We start from the raw sequence: 17,577 nt of genomic DNA on the forward strand, positions 1-17,577 counted from the left end.
TGAAGACCGATATCTCCATCTTCTCCTGGAACCCCAATGACTCAGCTGTAGATTACATTCTTCCTGTATCTTACACTTAAACAGGGCTGAGCCAAGGTTGTTCTCAGAGGAGAAAATGCTTTATTGTTTGTAGCATTAGTTGGAAAACACGCTGCATGCTGTTTTGTAGTAAAACAAATGGTAAAGTGAAGGTTTTCATAGGACCCTATTTTTCTTGAGAGATAAGCTTTGACAAGGCAAATGTCACAGTAAAATGGTTTATTCTTTAAAAAATCTACCAGTAAATGTTTTCCTGCATTTGCAGAAGATACAGATGTACCATCAAATGCAAAATAAATACATATTTTCATGAACAGGTTACATTAGCTGATCCTCTTAAATCTAAAGATGACATATTTCTCTTTCATATATTTTCTTACTCGCTTTCAGTTACTTTGCAGACGAGTATGTTTCAGCAGTATTCAAGCCAATAAAATACAGTCTACAGCCATGCTGGTGGTTCAGTGAGGTTGTTATGCTCATTAAAAAAAAAAACCCAAACAGTTATATAGATAAACCAAACTACTGGACTTTATGATGGCTCCAGTTCACAAAGTTCATGAAGACCATGAATATCTGTACCAAATGACTGTACTTGGTAATCCATCCAACAGTTGTCAAGACATTTCACTCTGAATGTTAGCAACCTGCTAGTAGCACTAGACTAGTCAGGGATCACAAAGGTCAGCAGGATCCACTGGGCACCATGGATATCATATGGTACATGTTGAGATATTTCAGTGTTCAATGTTTCAAGTGTTGGACTGACTGAACGACCAACGTTGCCATCCTTAGAGCCGTTCTGCTAGCATGAGTAACACCTATGTTGCAGTCAAATGACTGCAGTACTCTTTCTACTTAATTTCCACCTTATCCATCCTCTTCCCAGGCTGCTTTCCGCACAGACCTCTCTGTACTGCTGGACCAGGTTGGAACAGGAAAGGAGTCCCTCAGCTTCATGAAGCGCCGAATCCACCGCCTTGCAAAGCAGTGGGCAACCGCTGCTAACCGCCTGGATACCAAACTGGAGCAACGATGGAGGGACCAGAAGAAGGTAAGAGGGAGGGAGAGATGAAGCCAAAAAGGATGATGCATGATTGAGGGTCTTGGAATTGATCAAGTCTATACTGTAAAAATGAAAAGTGCAGCTGAGAAAAACTTGGAGCAAAAGCTTGAATAGTGTGAAGAATGTTACAGTACACAAAAATGCAAAACAGTGGTCGTGTATTTGAAACAATACGAGGTTAAAACCTAGTATATGGCCGGGCCGTGTATGAAATAGGGGTGTAACAAAATTGTGTATACAGAATTGATGGGTCAGTATGTACCTTGGTTTTGGGGTCATGGTTCAGTGCATTTTTCAGTACAACAGAAAAAAAAGAAAGGTATAAAATAACATTTTGGTCTTTTATTTTTTTACAATGGCTCATTGGCTTTAACTATTACTGAAACAGTTTAGTTTCTGCAGTGGAAAAGGAAAACAACCTTTCTGTTTCTTGATTTATTGTCTAACTGTATATAATGTAGTTGAAACTAGTTCAGTAACATGCTGCTCTAACACTGATGCTTCACTATTAATAATCTAATGATGTCATATATAATAATATATCAGTCAGATGGACCAAACCACCACTTTACCTCCATACTTTTTAACTACATTTTTCTCTCTCAGAACTGGTCCTTACAACGTGCTGTCTGACCACAAATGTGTTTATTCTTGTTCCAAACGGCTTCATTCAAAGATGAACTGAAGAGCTGACCATCACAGAGAGGGGAGGGGGATGGGGAGACGCAATATGGTTTTACTACGGAGATAACGGCGCATATTTTAATAATAGTGTTGCATTCAGTCAGTGGTATGGAGTCTCATGTCTGTCATTCAGACAGCAGGGTAACCAAAGTAACCAGGCTACCTTGGCTAAGCTAGCTAGCATACATCCATGAGCATCCGCACGTCGAAGTAGATAATTAAACTATTTTTTTTAATTGTTTGGGTCATGGAGCATATTCTTTGTATGACTGCATGCACCAAACCGTAATGTCTGCACTGTGACAGTTTGGGATGAATACATGTACCATTACACCCCTAATATGAAATGCTAGAGGGCTTTTAATTTAAAACGGATACAGGAAGTGGCGGCATTCAGCTGACCAATGGTGTAACTTCAGCACTCAGCTACTCAATCAGTCAGTCGTTCAATTGCAGACAAGTGGGGTTATAGGTCTGGTTATAGGCAGGAGACTGGAGTGTTTGGCAGAGTTGGAAACAACAACACAATTGAACTGGACAAAGTGAAAACCATCAACAGACATGCAGCTTATAGAACCTGATAATACTGCGCCATCTCGCACGTTTTAGTACTGTATGTACAAGACTCAACGTTATCTACAAATACCTTTAAGTAAAACTCAAGGTAAGCTTAAAGCATTTCAGTTCAGAGATATATGCATGGGAAACACTGTTTTCCACTCAAGTACTTAAGCATAAAAAGCCTTTTTGGATGCTTCTTGAAGGTTCTCCGTTTTAATGATAATGTGTGGTGGCAAAAGATGATAGAGGAGGTAATGATAGGTTGTCAACCATTACTGTAGTCGGCATTCTTCTCGTGTAATTGGCGTGTAACTGCCTGTATGTATCAGCGCAAAATAGTGTTTAAAGCTGTAAAATCAAAATGTATCGCAGTTTCATAATGCTAAATTGTCAAATCTCATTTTGGTTAGAACCCAAGCTGTGAGTATAAGGACTTAGCTACTTCCTGCCTGTACTTACGCATACCAAAGAAAGAAAGAAAGAACAGATGAGAGAGGAGAAAAAAATGAAAGGGAGAACAGGGGTAAGCAATGATGATGATGAATGACTGGGGTTACGACGAGATGCCGAGCTGTACCAGTGCCAGAGGTGGAAGAATAAGATGAGAAAGAAAGGAGGTGGGGGGGCGGGGGGGTGGGGGGGTGGATGGTGGTGGGGAAGGTACTATAGAATATGGATTAGGAATAAGGATTGATGGAGGGAGAGAAGGGAGGCATGAGGCACTGCTGAGATGATCAAGGAACAAAAGACAGGAAGCTTATGTGCCTGTGGATTCATGTGTTCATTAAAAAATAGTTTAAAAATATAAAACTATGGGTGTAATTTAATTTAAAGGATACTTTTCCAAATGTCAAACGGAACTTTGAGAGTCCTAAAAACTTTTGACTGCACATAACCTTTTGAAACACTACATATTCTATCCCCACTGTTACATTTCTGACCCTGCTCTTAATAGACTCATAATGTTTTAGTCTAGAAAATAATGATAAATTAATTAAGTTAATGTTAGAAGGCAGATTGAGCACACGTTCTGCCTCTCCTCTCCGAAACGTTTCTCTCTGCCCCCGTCTCTCTCTAAAATAAGTTAACAAGGGTGGAAATAGTCCTCTGTCACTGTGATTGATGTTCTCCTTTCTTGTAGTGCACTGAGGGGATTTGTTATCCTCTATCACGGCTCCGTGCCTGCTTGAACAGCCCATACGCTTTACAACGCGCCCGCCGCTATCTCAACAGCAGATGTCTTGGTGTTTGTAAGAGTTGGCCTTGGCTGTCAAATGCTGTTTATCACAATAATTATAAACGGAAATACTGTAAATATGTGCGTGTCTGTGTACTCTGCTTCTGTCTGCGTGGGTCCTGGTGTGTGTGTGAGTGACTGTTAATTGTACAGCATTGAAATAAAAGGGCGTCATCTTTATACATTTTTATTTGAAAATTCAGTCTCGGTCTGCAGCAGCAGTCAAATTAACCATTTCTGACTGTCGACCTCCTTCCTCACAGGGACGTTCATTTTCATTTAAACTCTGAAGAAAGGACTTACTTTAACATTGAGAAGGATAACACTGTTTACTTTTAATTAACTCTAACCTTGGAAAAACATTGTCTGATGTGAATTGACTGCGGCCTTGCACTCGCCTAACCTTTGTCTTTGACAAAATCCTCGCTTCCAATAGCAACTTTAGTATTCTGCTTGAGTGTGCAGTCTTTGCAATTCCATCGGGGCCTCTGTTGATTCAGTTCTGTTTCCTTGTTTGGCTTTGTCTTTGATTGTAAGCGGAGTGGATGTTTACTCAAAATAATAAATTAGTAGAGCAGACAGGCAAGTATGGAGGGAGAGAGGGTCGAGGAAAATGAGAGAAAAAGCGAGATTAATCTTTTTTAACTGTTGGAAGCAGACACAAGGACGGGAAAGGGGGAGGTGTGTGTGTGCACGTGCATGTGTGTGTGTGTGCACGTGTGTTCATGAGAGTGACTGTGTGAGAGATTTAATGCTACCTGAGAATCACAGCAGAAGAGATTCCAGTTATTTCCTACAGTCAAACATATTTGAGAGATTTTGTATGCAGAGCGGCGGCTGTGTGATGAAGCCTTAAATATTCTAGGAAATCTCTTTTATTTTGTGACTAATCTTCCTATTTCCTCAGCGCTTGTGGAGTCGAGAAAGACTACAATCAACCTTTTACTGTGCCTCGCTTTCAAAGCAGAGAACTCGTCTTTTTCTTCTTCTTCTTCTTTTTTTTTTTTTTGGGTGCAGTTATCAAACTTTATCAAAAGCCCGGGTCAACCATTCAGCCATTATAGTGCAGCTGATGGAACACTTTGTGTATAACAAATTGCTGTTCCCTTTTTTTTTATAGAAATCAAAGGAGACATATTCAATCATGGAATAATGGAGAGGTTTTCTGAGAGATGATAATACAGACTCAAAGATGCTGACCTTAAGCTGTTAACCTGCTACGTCGCATTCACTGCCTTTCTGATGTTAGTTTTGTCTCTCAGCCGGTTACTTTGTGTGCATCTACGCCTGCTTGGTGTGCGTTGAGCATGCACATTTAGTGTGTTTGTCAGCATATGCCGAACTGTTAATTTGCCATCTCCCTGTGTCTGCCCTCCGGAGAGTTAATTGACCTCTGACTCATGAAGTGCAGACAGTGTAGGAGACTAATGGGATATGGAAGGTGAAGTGAATGAGCAGGCAGGAGTAGGGGAGATAATAAAAAAAAGTAAAAGTGAAGAGGAAAAGAGAAGGGAGAGGGAGGAACATGACAACAAGGGGGGAAGTAGCCAAAGACGTGAGGAGAAATAAAGAAGAGAAAGTTGTCTGTAGGGATGTGAATAAGGTGAAATTAAGGGTGAAGTAGTTATGGTTGGCAGTGCCAGCTTGTGTCGCCACCCGTGGCCTTCCATTGGACAGCTGTGACCTTCATAAGGGCCACAGTGCATGAGTAAGCAGGGTCACACACACACACACACACAAACTCACACACACATGCATTCGTGCAAAGTCTAACAGATGCTGAGACAAGCATTAGCATTCTTCTGTCGTTAGCCTGTTAGCGATGAGTGGAGTGGAGCGGAGCGGAGCAGAGCGATGGAGTGGTACCACATACCTGCCACTTCTACTTCTCTATCCTCGTATCTACACACAGACGCACCAAGGACTTTCCAAGGATTTTACTTACACACTCATACACACTTACATTGCATTAAACACTCCTAAAATCAGCTCATAAAAGATGATGGATTTTCCTCTCCATATTTTATCCTGTTCATACAATCACAAAACAACACTGGGAGCAGGGAACATGTGAGAAGACCTTGATTTGTGGCATTAACAGTTGAACACGTGCACAGGCAGATGGGGTGTTGTAAAGGTGCGCAGAAGATTTGAGCGGGACGGTGTTGTTATCGTAGCCCTCTGTCTGTCTCAGTAGGGTCTTTGTGTTCAATCCCCGTGGGACGTTAGAGAGAGAGAGAGAGTAGCTTCAGATCCTTTTGAGAATCCCCGAAGCTCATGGCGTGTGAGTGAGCATCCATATCCAAACATCCGCACTCACTTAGACTCACACACACACACACACACACACACACACAATCCCGACTAGAGTTCATTGATGTATGTCAGTGTGAATCAAATGCATAAAAACAAATTCAAAATCCATCAACACACACACACAAACACACACACACACCATCTGGGAGTATCATAAGTCCACTGCATAAAGCGCTTCCCTCTCTTCTTGTGTGTGATCAGATTCCTGAGGGAGGCAGCTGGCCGTGATACAGGAGTTCATGAGGAAGTACAGCTTCCCTCCCTCTGTTGTTGCCTTCCTATTATGTGGCTTTTTCCGCCCGTTCATCTTCATTTTCAAGTGAGCGCATGAGCAAATATGCGAGCTTGTGTTGGCGGTGAGAGTGTGTGGCGGCGATCTGCACAGTAAAACACGGCGCAAAACCCACCCACACCGGTTCCTCTCTCCTCTCCGTCCTAGATATCGATTCCTACTCTATGATATAAAGGTTACTTTTCCAGAGTTGCTTGGATATGTTTCATTGAACTCCACTCTAATTTTGCTCCCATACAGAGGAATTAACATTCGCAAATGGAGATAAATACCGCCCATTAGAGAGAAAGTGAAATCCCTCCTCAGCAGTCTGGATTACGTGTTGCAAGATGCCAGTTTTTTTTGTTTTTTTTTCTTTTCCGAAGAACACTTACCTCTCTCCCCATTAACTTTGCATTCACGTGTGGATGCCAGTTTCATAGAATCCAATCCACAGTTATTCAGCTCTGCAGTCACTGTGTGATATTCCTCATATTTATTTAGCGCTGTTACTGCACCGCTGCCAGTATGTGAAATTCGGCTCCTTCTGTCTCCATTTTTTGCACGGCTGCCAGTGTTTGTGTGATACACCCTCACCAGCAACACCACCTCCAAGCCAAGAGAGTGAATAGTATTGGCGCCATGAATTCTCACTCTTGCCATCTGCCACCCAAACTGTAATTAAATTTCACTTATCTTTTTTTATGAAGCAGAAGTTAATAGAGCAGACTTATTAAATCAGGGGATTTTTCACGCCAGCTGGAGTCTCGCTGGAGCCTGACACTGCTGCGTACACACCATTGTCCAATGTTTTACACACATTTTGTACATGTTAACTTTACGACATCAGTTGAATGACTTTAGCGGCTGTGCTGGATGTATAATACACAAGAACTTCCCACAACTATACATAATAAATGTAACTATGTGTAATACTTTTATATCAGGCATCTGGAAGGCTTAATGCTGTCCTCTCTCTCTCTCTCTCTTTCTCTCTCTCTTTCTCTTATTCAGACTCAATCTTTTCCAGGATTATAAAATGTGTTATTTGTAAGAGCAGTGTGTTTGTCGTGTGCTTGTGTCTCTATCGGCTCCTACAGTGAACTTCAAACATGCAACATGCGTTGTAGCTAATGTGACAGGATGGAGGGAGGAAGAGAGTAATAAGAGAGGCCATCAAGGCCTCGTAAAGAGCTCTTGGAAGCTTTTAATCATTACAGTTCAGAGCTGTGGAGGTGCAGACAAAGGAAGCACATGCACTTACGCACAAGCAGAGTGAGAGACAGCGAGAGAGCGACTTAGGAGGCAGCTAGGAGAACGCACTCAGAAGAGTGCACATCTCCACCAGGAGTGTACAGCCAAGATGGCAGCAACAGAAACAGGGAGTTATTCATCTTGTATCGTGCCTACCTTAGTGGATCATAACATAGCAGGCGTGGAATTCATCAACAAATGCTCCGGTTCAAGATGAGACCAAACTTTTCTATGGATGTCAGTTTTAGAGCCATGACTAAGGCTAAAACGTGGCCTGCAACAGACTGAGTAAGGCTTGTTTTTAGCCTAGCCGATTGCCAGAAATGCCTCATGCTATGTCGTAATGCATATCGTAAAATGGCAAGGACTGCTGAAAAGACCAAAGTCTAATCTTTACCATAGGCTCATGTGGAATGGTGTTATAAAATAGGTTTTTCAATAACTGTTAATCACCGCAACCTTAAGAGGTCCTTGAGCATACAGTCATAAATGTGCAAAAAGAGATATTAGGTTGATGGGTCTGGTAGTATGTGAGATTAGCTGCAGACATGTACACAGACATGCACAAATACAACCAAAAGAATGATCCCCTCCAGGCTTACGACTGGCAGAGATAATAACCATCAAAGTTTCTGGCAAACTCCACGCAGTTGGCCCTAAGCTCATTATGTATGTTGCATGGTGAAAGTTGTTGACTCCATTTGCCAGCAAAAGCAGCGGGAGGTGTTCATGCTGTGTTAGCTAATCAGGATTACTCAGCAGAGCAACGCTTGGACATGGCTGTGTCTAATCCGCTGTGAAAAGCAACGTGTTGCTCATTTCTCGGTGGGTTGCACTGATTACGCAGTAGCTAGGTGGACATGCATGACAGGACGGTTGTATGTCAGTACAAAGTTGGATCATAGTGTAACATACAAACTGTGATCAATTTGGCCACAAGTGTTTTAAAACAAAGAGTTTTTTTTCCTCCTTGTTGTCTTCAACTTAGTCGCGGCGGTTATCTGTGTAGACATATGGCGCATATGAAATGAGTTGTACTCCGAGGTCCATAACGATGGATTTCTACATGTGCATGCTATTCCGTTGGAGCATGAGGGGATAATTCAACGGGGATTTCAAAGAATTACTTTTTCAGTTTCCATAATTTCCTTTTGGAAGAGTCTGAAATTCTAATGATTCTAATCCTCAAACTCATTAAAACAGTTTGCAGTGTAGCAGCTTAACTTTCAAGGAGCTTAACTTTATTCAGCATGCACACATATATAAATATATAATGAAAATCAGATTGAATTAGATGTACTTTGTTATATACATATTATTCGTTTACATATATAAATTATTGGACCACCGTCGAGACATGTTGTTTGTAAAGTATGTTAATTTAATAGATGAACATTATGGTACAAGATGAAGAATGTCTGTGTGTTTTAGGGTGTATTATTATGGCTTTAGAATAATATTAATGAAGCGAGGGAGAGAGACGGAGAGATGGTGGATTATTCACAGGCTGGTTTTTAGAGGAGCAGACGGAGGCAGAGTCGTGGCTCTGCTCTGATTTAAAATAACTCTCTGATCAAAATCACTGATGCAAACCGACCTGCTGTACCGACAGTAGTCAGCTGAGTCCAGCTGATCAATAATCTTCAACTCAGTGTTGACCATATTGGGTAAAATGTGTCCAGCTTGAAATGATCAAACTAACTTCTGAGTGCTATCCGCTCTCCTCTGCTTGTGACTTTTTCTTTCACCCACCTGACTATGACTGACTTAGCCTCTACTCTTCACAACCTGTAAATACTCAGAATTCTGCTCTGATGAATTACTGCAACATGAACGATGTCATGATCGATCAATCATTGTCACCTGAGCCGAGTCAGATCAGACCACTCGTCTCATGGTCAGTAGTTGCAGTTGACAGAGGAAGGTTCATGTTATCAAAGCACTTCAACATGACCGAAACCTCCACTTTAGAGTCAGCGATGATGTTACATTTGTTTGCAGCCGTGTGTGTTTTAGCTCTATGTAGTCGTTCTCATAATGTAAACATGCCAGTACATTATTAATTCCAGTTTATTACAACTTGTTTTCTAAAGTTTTGGTCATCATTTCTATCGGTATTAATGTTCTCACTGAGTTAATTTATGAGATCTGGGAATTCCTCAACGTCGCCCAAAAGAATTCAAATTAAGCCAGAAACACAAAGTAATTTGTCTCCTTGGATTTCATTGTTTCAGTGTCTCCATGTTCCCAGATCTCAGTAATTAATTTGTTGATTCCAAGTTTTAACCAATAGATATGAAAATGAGAACAAGTTGTAATAAACCATCATGTGTGCTAGAGACTGATGCTAAATAGTGATCAACTGAAGCTCTTCAGATGAAGCTCTTGTACTGGTTGAATATTTAGTGAACAACTATGACTCACTATAGTGTTATAGCTGTGCTCTGAAGCTTCCCCACAGACTTTTATTTCACTTCTCTGCCACAATGTGTCCCTTTCCTCCTTCAGATCCTGGTCCATGTGGGCTTCCTAACCGAGGAGTCTGGAGATGTTTTTAGCCCCAAAGTGCTGAAGGGGGGTCCGCTGGGAGAGATGGTCCAGTGGGCTGACATCCTCACTGCACTCCATGTTCTGGGACACAACCTCAAGATCTCCATGTCTGTCAAGGAGCTGCAGGGGTGAGTTACTATACTGTACATGCTGGAGTGTTTGACTTGTGGTGGAAACCAGAATAAACCTCAATTTGAACTGGTATTAAGCAATTCCAGCAGCTGGTATTTCTCCAGTTGACCAGATACATGATGTGAATATTGGGATTATTCAGACAAGGAAACATTACTTTGATTGGCATTAATTAAACCAACGTATGACCCTTTCTAAAAAAAAAAAAAAGTACATGTTTTTCTTATTTCATTTACTGTATAAATTACGTTCACTAATTATCTTGCCACAGTTGTATTTAACTCGTTTATATGAAGAGCTACAAAACATCTGACTCTTGATGACTTTTTACAGTCCTCCGGTTATTTCTGTGCTCTTGTACTCCCACATATTTTATTTCAAACGTGCAAGAGGGAATTGTGCTCTAATTACACCCCGTTCCCACTTAACCCAGAGATTAGGCGTGACGGCCCTAAGGTCCTGTTGATTTGTCGCCATATTGATCCCGTATCGACGCTCTCCAGCGCTTTCTGTCAGTGTGACAGCGCTGGTGTGTGTCTTTTTATCCCCCTGCGTCAGCAAGCTTACATGTTTCTGCTGACGGATACAACTGTAGTGTCAACACACACACACACACACATGCACACATACAGATGGATGTAAATCTGCCCTGTTGGGAAAGATTCCTCACGCTTGTTCTGTCCGGTCTATACAATATCTACTTCATGGCTGAGACTGAATAAATCACACAGGTTGTCAGGCTCCGAGCCCCGCGATGATGGATGGCTAATGTTAAACAGTAGACTTATGAATATGTTACGAGTCTAAGATGACAAATAAGTCACGCCGTGGATGGGCAACGTCTTTATTCAGCCTTGATTGGTCCAACAGTCTTTGTCTTCTCTGCCGTCGTTGATCTCGGCGATGACACGCGTATATGGTATAGATCACTATAATGATGTCTGCAGAGAGACCCCGCTGTAGTCTGCATTTTACACTGTGCACTGCTTGCAAGAACTCTCACAAATCACAGAAGTATTGTATTGACCCCCCAGCCTTTGGCAGTCATTTTGTAGACATATAACACCTCTGCAGGGAGGAGGAGAGAGAGTGGGTAAATCTAGAGGAATTTAATACTTAAAAAATGAGTTTAGAGATGGCAGGGACATCCACAAGGCTGAGTTCAGCTGTCATACTCCAAATGGATGGCGGTATCGTTTTTACTGTGTGCGTGTCACCGGAGTGTCTCGGGACCCATATTTTAAAAGCGGTCATTCTCACAACCCAGGATGTGATGTTTTAGGCGACCCTGCAGTGTAATCTAACTTACCAGCATGAAGAATTATTTCATCCACCACATGGAATGGCTTTGGTAAAAAAAAAAAAAAAAAAAAAAAAATAGCTTTTTGCTTTGGATTACTTGGGGAAGCAGTCTAATCGTTCTTCCAACTGCATTAGGATCCTGACTCACTTCTATGAGGCACAACACATCAACTTTGTTTCCTGATGTCCGTCTTTTCACTGCAGGAAAGAGGAACAGAGGAGGGTTATGCAGTGCGTCCAGTCGTTTTTTTTGTTGATGTGTCACTTTTTTTTGTCCTCACACCTTTCATTCCCCTCGGTCCCTGCCTTCAGTAAGACAAAAAAAAAAAAAAAATGAGAGCTAAGGTTGAAGCAAGGTGATAATGCAGTTTGGCTATCACATAGCTGAACTATAAAACCACTTTGTTCTCCTTTCATATGTCTCTTATTTTCCCCACAAAACTGGCTCATCATCATTTTTAGAAAGTCGTACAGCTAAGTTTGGACCTGATGCTAACATGTTATCCATCACAGTTCCTGCCTTGCTTCAAAGCTGACTCATTTGTGATTTAATAGCATAGACTGTTGTTTTTCTTGTCTTATGGCATGATGAAACACACGGGGTATAAACATCATCGGTGAAAGAATCAACTAATTAACTGCATTTTTATTTAGCTTCTTTGTTTTATCAAAAGATTGGCTCCGTATACATTCACATCATGTCATGCAAACACATTCACATTCATCTGTTGTCAGTAAACAGAAAAGTGGAAGCCATAATGATTGACCTTGCATCCTACATCCTATAACACCTTCAACAGCTAACGATCAACAACATTTCACACAAAATATCCCCCGGCGCAAATCAACAAACACATAAAATGTATTTTCGTACAATATTTCCAGATGATTTGTATGTAGATGTTGTTTCATTGTAGTAATAAGTTAGAGTTGTCATTAATCATTAAGCCTGTTTACACCTGGCGTTAACGTGTGTCTGATCTGATCACAAATGGACGTCTGCTGGTGTAATAGTAGAGAAGATATACAGTCCTTTGTTCAAACATTTGAGGTGCAAACTTTTACATTATAGTTCTATTTTTTTCTCCTCTGTCTCTCCCAACATTGTCCACTTCTGTAGACGTACCATATTTCCCGCTTTGTTCCTCGTGTCCCCAATTATATGCAAAAATACAGGTGGATAGATGGACAAAAGCAGACAAACATGTAGCCAGACACACAGATATAAATACAAACAAATGGTGAGATGATCTGGGCAGGCAGCCAGACTGAGACAAATGTAAAAAATCAGGCAGACAGACAACAGTTGCCCCCAGAGAGTCTGCTTTGTGGAAGTTGAGTCCAAACACAGATTTGAAAACAGCTTTGCTTTCCTTTGGGCAACACTGACCAGCATTAGAACAAAACTGAACCAAAAAGTGCCTCGTGTCCATCCACCTCCTCAGTTCAACTCCACAGTGGTTTGTATGTGTGTGTGTGTGTGTGTGTGTGTGTGTGTGTGTATCACATAGTCTGTGATACATTGTTCTCATGACCACTGAGGGTTATGATTGGCTGAGGAAGAAGAAGAGTGTGTGTGGCTGTAATTGGCCACTGAGGGGATGATTAGGGTCCAAGTTGTGTTACTGTATAGAACTTGTACCCTGGTCTGTGGTCTCCAGTCAGAACTGAAATCAACTGGCTGGACATTATTTACTGGAGATGCATGAACAGAGCACATAGAGGATGGCTCACAGTCAACACTGAGAGTGAAAGATAAACTAGTAGAACAAAGAATGACTTTATTGTGAGACCAACACGTTTTGTCTTCTGGCTTTCATCAGTGTAACCCGTACAACACATGAGCTTGTTGATGATTGAAATGAACTGAAAGCTCTTTTAGTTCCTGTTTTGTGCTGCTCTTCTTCTATCTTGTATCCAATAGTTATCTCTAAAGTAATGCGGGTTGTGGTGTTGTTATGCGGCCTGCAGGTTATAATAACACAAAGAATCATTCACTGATCATCTCCCCTTTCCTGTGACAGAGCAAAGATGTACCTCAGCCCCGAGGCTGTCACTGTGGGGGCAGATGGATTGAAGAGAAAATGTGTATGGAGAAGCCTGTAAGGGGGGAAAGTGTTGAGTTGGCATCTGTGAAGTTGGGGCGTGGACTCTTGTTATTCAAATATGCAGATAATGGGGTTTTTTTTTTTGAAAGCTCACCAGTTAATGCCATCACTTTGTTTTGAATCTAGGACTGTCCTTCATTAATGCACAAAGCCGAATACACAACAGCACACAAACCCTGAGTTCATTCAATACAGATTTTTGCATCTCTGCTGAGTGTGCACTTAACGTGGGCTAACCCAGTAGCTTGATGGAAATGAAGCTGAATTCTGTGCCAATTAGATTGGCAAGGCACCTGAGATGTATTAGTGTGAGTGTGAGAAAAGACGGAGCTCTGCCTGCTCTACATTATCCACCACCTGCTTCCAGAGAGCTGCTGCAGTCAATGCGAAGGTGGACGGTCAGCACCTTTTGTGCCTTTTCCTGTCACTGTGGTAAAGTCACAAATATAGAAAGAACAGTAATACTGAATGATTAAAGAATCTGGCACAGGAGAAAAAGAAATGGACGGTTCTACTGTGTGCAGAGAGTGCAGTAGCTCCAATGTGCTGTTTCAGGGAGCAGATGTGATAAAAATTGCTGTTTTTCTGGCACATTGTGTGTTATGCTTGTTCAGTGTGGTGGCTTCAAAAGATAATAATAGGTAAGACTTAATTGAAGGTTGACTACAGGGTCCAACGTGAGGTTTATTATAGTCATCAGTAGTCAACAGTTTCACATTCACATCAGTAGTCAGCAGTCAAGTTTTATTTGTAAAAACCAATGTCACAAAGTCTGTTCAGTCTCATGATCTCTGTGACTCGCTCTTTCACTCTCTTGTGCCGCTTCTCTATCTCTTCCTCTTCCAACTTGAGGTGTCAAGTTTCACAGTCTAATCAACCCTGCAGGTAATGTTTCAGTTGCCATGGAGATCAGGCCTTGGACTAGTTGAGGTTGGAGGTGGAAAGACACAGAGTAACAGCCAATCAACATCTCTGCTATAGTAAAGGAGACAGCAGAAGTAGGCAACCAAAAAAAGCCTTGAGTCTCTTTTGTCCCTGAGAAATTGGACAGTTTGACAGCAGGCCTACGGCAGTCTTTCTAAATTTGCTCTCAGGTGTACAGTATGAGAAGTTTTTAGTTCTGGTATTCTTTTGAAATATAGATGTTGACATCATTTAGTCTAGTACTGAAGCCAAGGTCTCAGACTCTTAATATCTGTGTTTGTTTTTTTTCTTACGTCTTATCTGTCCTATTTGTCCTATCGGAGCGTTGTTGTCTATTCCTGTTAAAAAAGAAAATCAGCAGTGTATAATGGCCGGTTACAACGGTTTTCAGAGCTGCTTTTTGTATTTTAGTCCTGCTTTCATGTCTACCTATCTGTCTATCTATCTATCTATCTATCTATCTATCTATCTATCTATCTATCTATCTATCTATCTATCTATCTATCTATCTATCTATCTATCTATCTATCTATCTATCTATCTATCTATCTATCTATCATTAGTAAAGCATCAGTACACGTTGCATAATAGTCACAATATAATATCAGACCTGTAGTTTGCACTGATCATGCTTGTGCCAGTTTGAACTTGCTTTTTCGTTACAGTTACATCGTCTTAAACTCTATGACCTCATTTACACCTGAGATTAACATGCTGCCTTGGTGATAAGAGAGCAAAGCTGCATAAAATCTACATTTGAAGGCAGGAGTTGGGTGATTTTTTTTCTGCGCCTTTATCGGACCCTTCCGAGTTTCATTTTGACCCTAATGTCATATCAGAGGGGAGCTTCTTGATATACTCTGATTATACACTGTCAGCTACATTCCCTGTGAGTTTAAGTCATTTTTTTGTCCTTCCGCTGTAGCATTGCATGCTAACCTTCTCCTTCTGACGGTCAAGCTACCAAAGTCAACCAGTCACATAACAAGAGGAATCTTAATCAGTATCAGTCTGTCTTTCCCAGAGTTAAATCCTCTGGTTAGTTTAAGCTCTTTAAAATAAGGATAAGCAGGTAAACAAGCATCTGTTTTTCTATTGTAATGATTAAGCTTTACTGTTGACACTGTACCTCCACGCTGACATATGATGGTTTTTGGAGGGGGTTTGGGGGTTCTGTTTTTTTTTGTTGTTGTTGTTGTTGTTGCTTTTCCCTCTCCTTCTTTCCTACTCCATATACATGTCACAACAGGACTATTAGTCTCCAGACAAATCAGTCCTGTGTACCAAAGGAAGTTTGACTTTTTTTATCATTTGGACATGTCATCAATATTAAAAGCCTGTAGAGCCTCTGGTGTCTCGGTGCGAGGAGGATAATAGTAAGTGTTACCTTTGGGCCTTCAGCCAGGTCAACGGAGACACTGTGTGTATGTTAATGTGCTTGATCTACCAATTAGTCTGTGTATGATTCTGTCTCCTGTCTTGATGTTTTATAGGAAGAGAAAGATTTCATATGTGAATCCATGTGTGTGCATGGATGTGGATCATAAGCTCATCGCTCTAAGTCTAGCGCTTCGGTCCAGAGATGGATGGCTTGCATAACCCAAGAGATTAATACAAAAAGAGCTATCTGTGATTACATAATACCTTATAGAATTGGATCAGTCTTCAGCTTCTCTCAGTTGGACACTTGTGTCTGCTCTAGTTGACCACCACCTACTTCACTTCCTTTGAATCTTCCTGCCTTCCTTTTTCTATTTTCTAACAGCGTCTCCTGTTGCTTCTGTCGGCCAGTTTCTTATCCTTCGCTTTCATCTGTTTCTCAACCTCAGTGGACCGAACGTGTTTGTTAAATGATTTGTGTGGTAAACTGGGAGAGTCTGAAAGTGCCAGATCAAAGATGTTATAGTCTAGAGGTGTCTGTAGCGATGCTTTACTACACACCTTCAGCTAGGAAAACATGTATTTCCTCCCAGTACTCATGCAATATGCAGAATACATGCATGTGGGCATTTTTTTAAGGTGTTTACTACATCTTCCCCTGTTTTGTTTTGCTGTAAAGTCCATGAAAACTCAAAGTCTCCGTGCCTCATAAATCCTCCTTCTCTGTCTCTCTATGTCTCTTCTCCCTCCGTCACCCCCCATCAACCTGACTCCCTCATTAAAGTGAAGCCAGTAGAAAGACCAGAGTCAGTGACCTCAGTTCACCTCCTTCTCTTTCACAGGCTGGCTACGAGACGCCTTATTATACCTGCCCCGAGCAGATAAGCGCACGCACGCACACACACACACACAAAGGACACATGCACAACTATGAATATCCTGTTTGAAACCTCAATCTTGCTTTCCTTGCCTCTTCTTGGCAATTAGGCTGCTCTCGCTTTCCTTCCATCGCTGCTTCCTCCTTTTTCATTTCATAACTTTAACACTTTTCTGTTCCTTCTGACTTTGTTGTGTAAGTGAACAACTATGCAGGTTTAGGGGGGGAAACAACTTGTAAAGCAGCTGACTCAAAACATTATTATACACTTGGCTGTAAGTGCGGCAGGGAAGCATCTCCCATTAAAAATATCCATACTTTGAGTTATGACAGGAAGATGCATCTGATGTCTTTATTCAAGAGAACCTGCTGAGGTTTATGAAACTCCTAAAGAGAGTTGTGAGGTAGCTCTTACCTCAAGGGAAACTGTAGCATTAATCAGTTTTGGGAGATGTTTGTGTGTGCATGTGTGTGTGTTGGGTATGTGAGAAAGAGTGTCAGCTTGTTTCTTTGTTAAAAACTAGAGTTTGCAAATGAGAAGTATGCTCAGTCTGCATCATTCGGTCTACTTTAAGTGTCTGAGTTAGCGGAAATAAACCACTAGCAAACTCTTCTCCCCTCCTCTCCTCTCCTCTCCTCTCCCCTCCTCTCCCCTCCTCTCCTCTCCTCTCCTCTCCTCTCCTCTCCTCTCCTCTCCTCTCCTCTCCTCTCCTCCCCTCCTCTCTCCTCCTCCCCTCTCCTCTCCTCTCTCCTCCTCTCCCTTCCTCTCCTCTCCTCTCCTCTCCTCCCCTCCTCTCTCCTCCTCCCCTCTCCTCTCCTCTCCTCTCCTCTCTCCTCCTCTCCCTTCCTCTCCTCTCCTCTCCTCTCCTCTCCTCT

At 41.6% G+C, this 17,577-nt stretch overlaps 1 protein-coding gene across 6 annotated transcripts in view; it reads left to right on the forward strand.

The window, feature by feature from the left end:
* The window catches only part of LOC122978785 (alpha-1,6-mannosylglycoprotein 6-beta-N-acetylglucosaminyltransferase B-like), a 121,762-nt gene that overhangs the window by 58,699 nt on the left and 45,486 nt on the right, over positions 1 to 17,577 (forward strand). For all 6 annotated transcript variants that reach the window (XM_044345775.1, XM_044345780.1, XM_044345778.1 and 3 more), the window contains 2 exons: positions 929 to 1,093; positions 9,937 to 10,106. In XM_044345775.1, coding sequence (XP_044201710.1) covers positions 929 to 1,093; positions 9,937 to 10,106 — 335 coding nt within the window. The remainder of the gene's footprint in view (positions 1 to 928; positions 1,094 to 9,936; positions 10,107 to 17,577) is intronic.

Source organism: Thunnus albacares, chromosome 3, assembly GCF_914725855.1.
Source record: "Thunnus albacares chromosome 3, fThuAlb1.1, whole genome shotgun sequence".
Lineage (NCBI taxonomy): Eukaryota > Metazoa > Chordata > Actinopteri > Scombriformes > Scombridae > Thunnus > Thunnus albacares.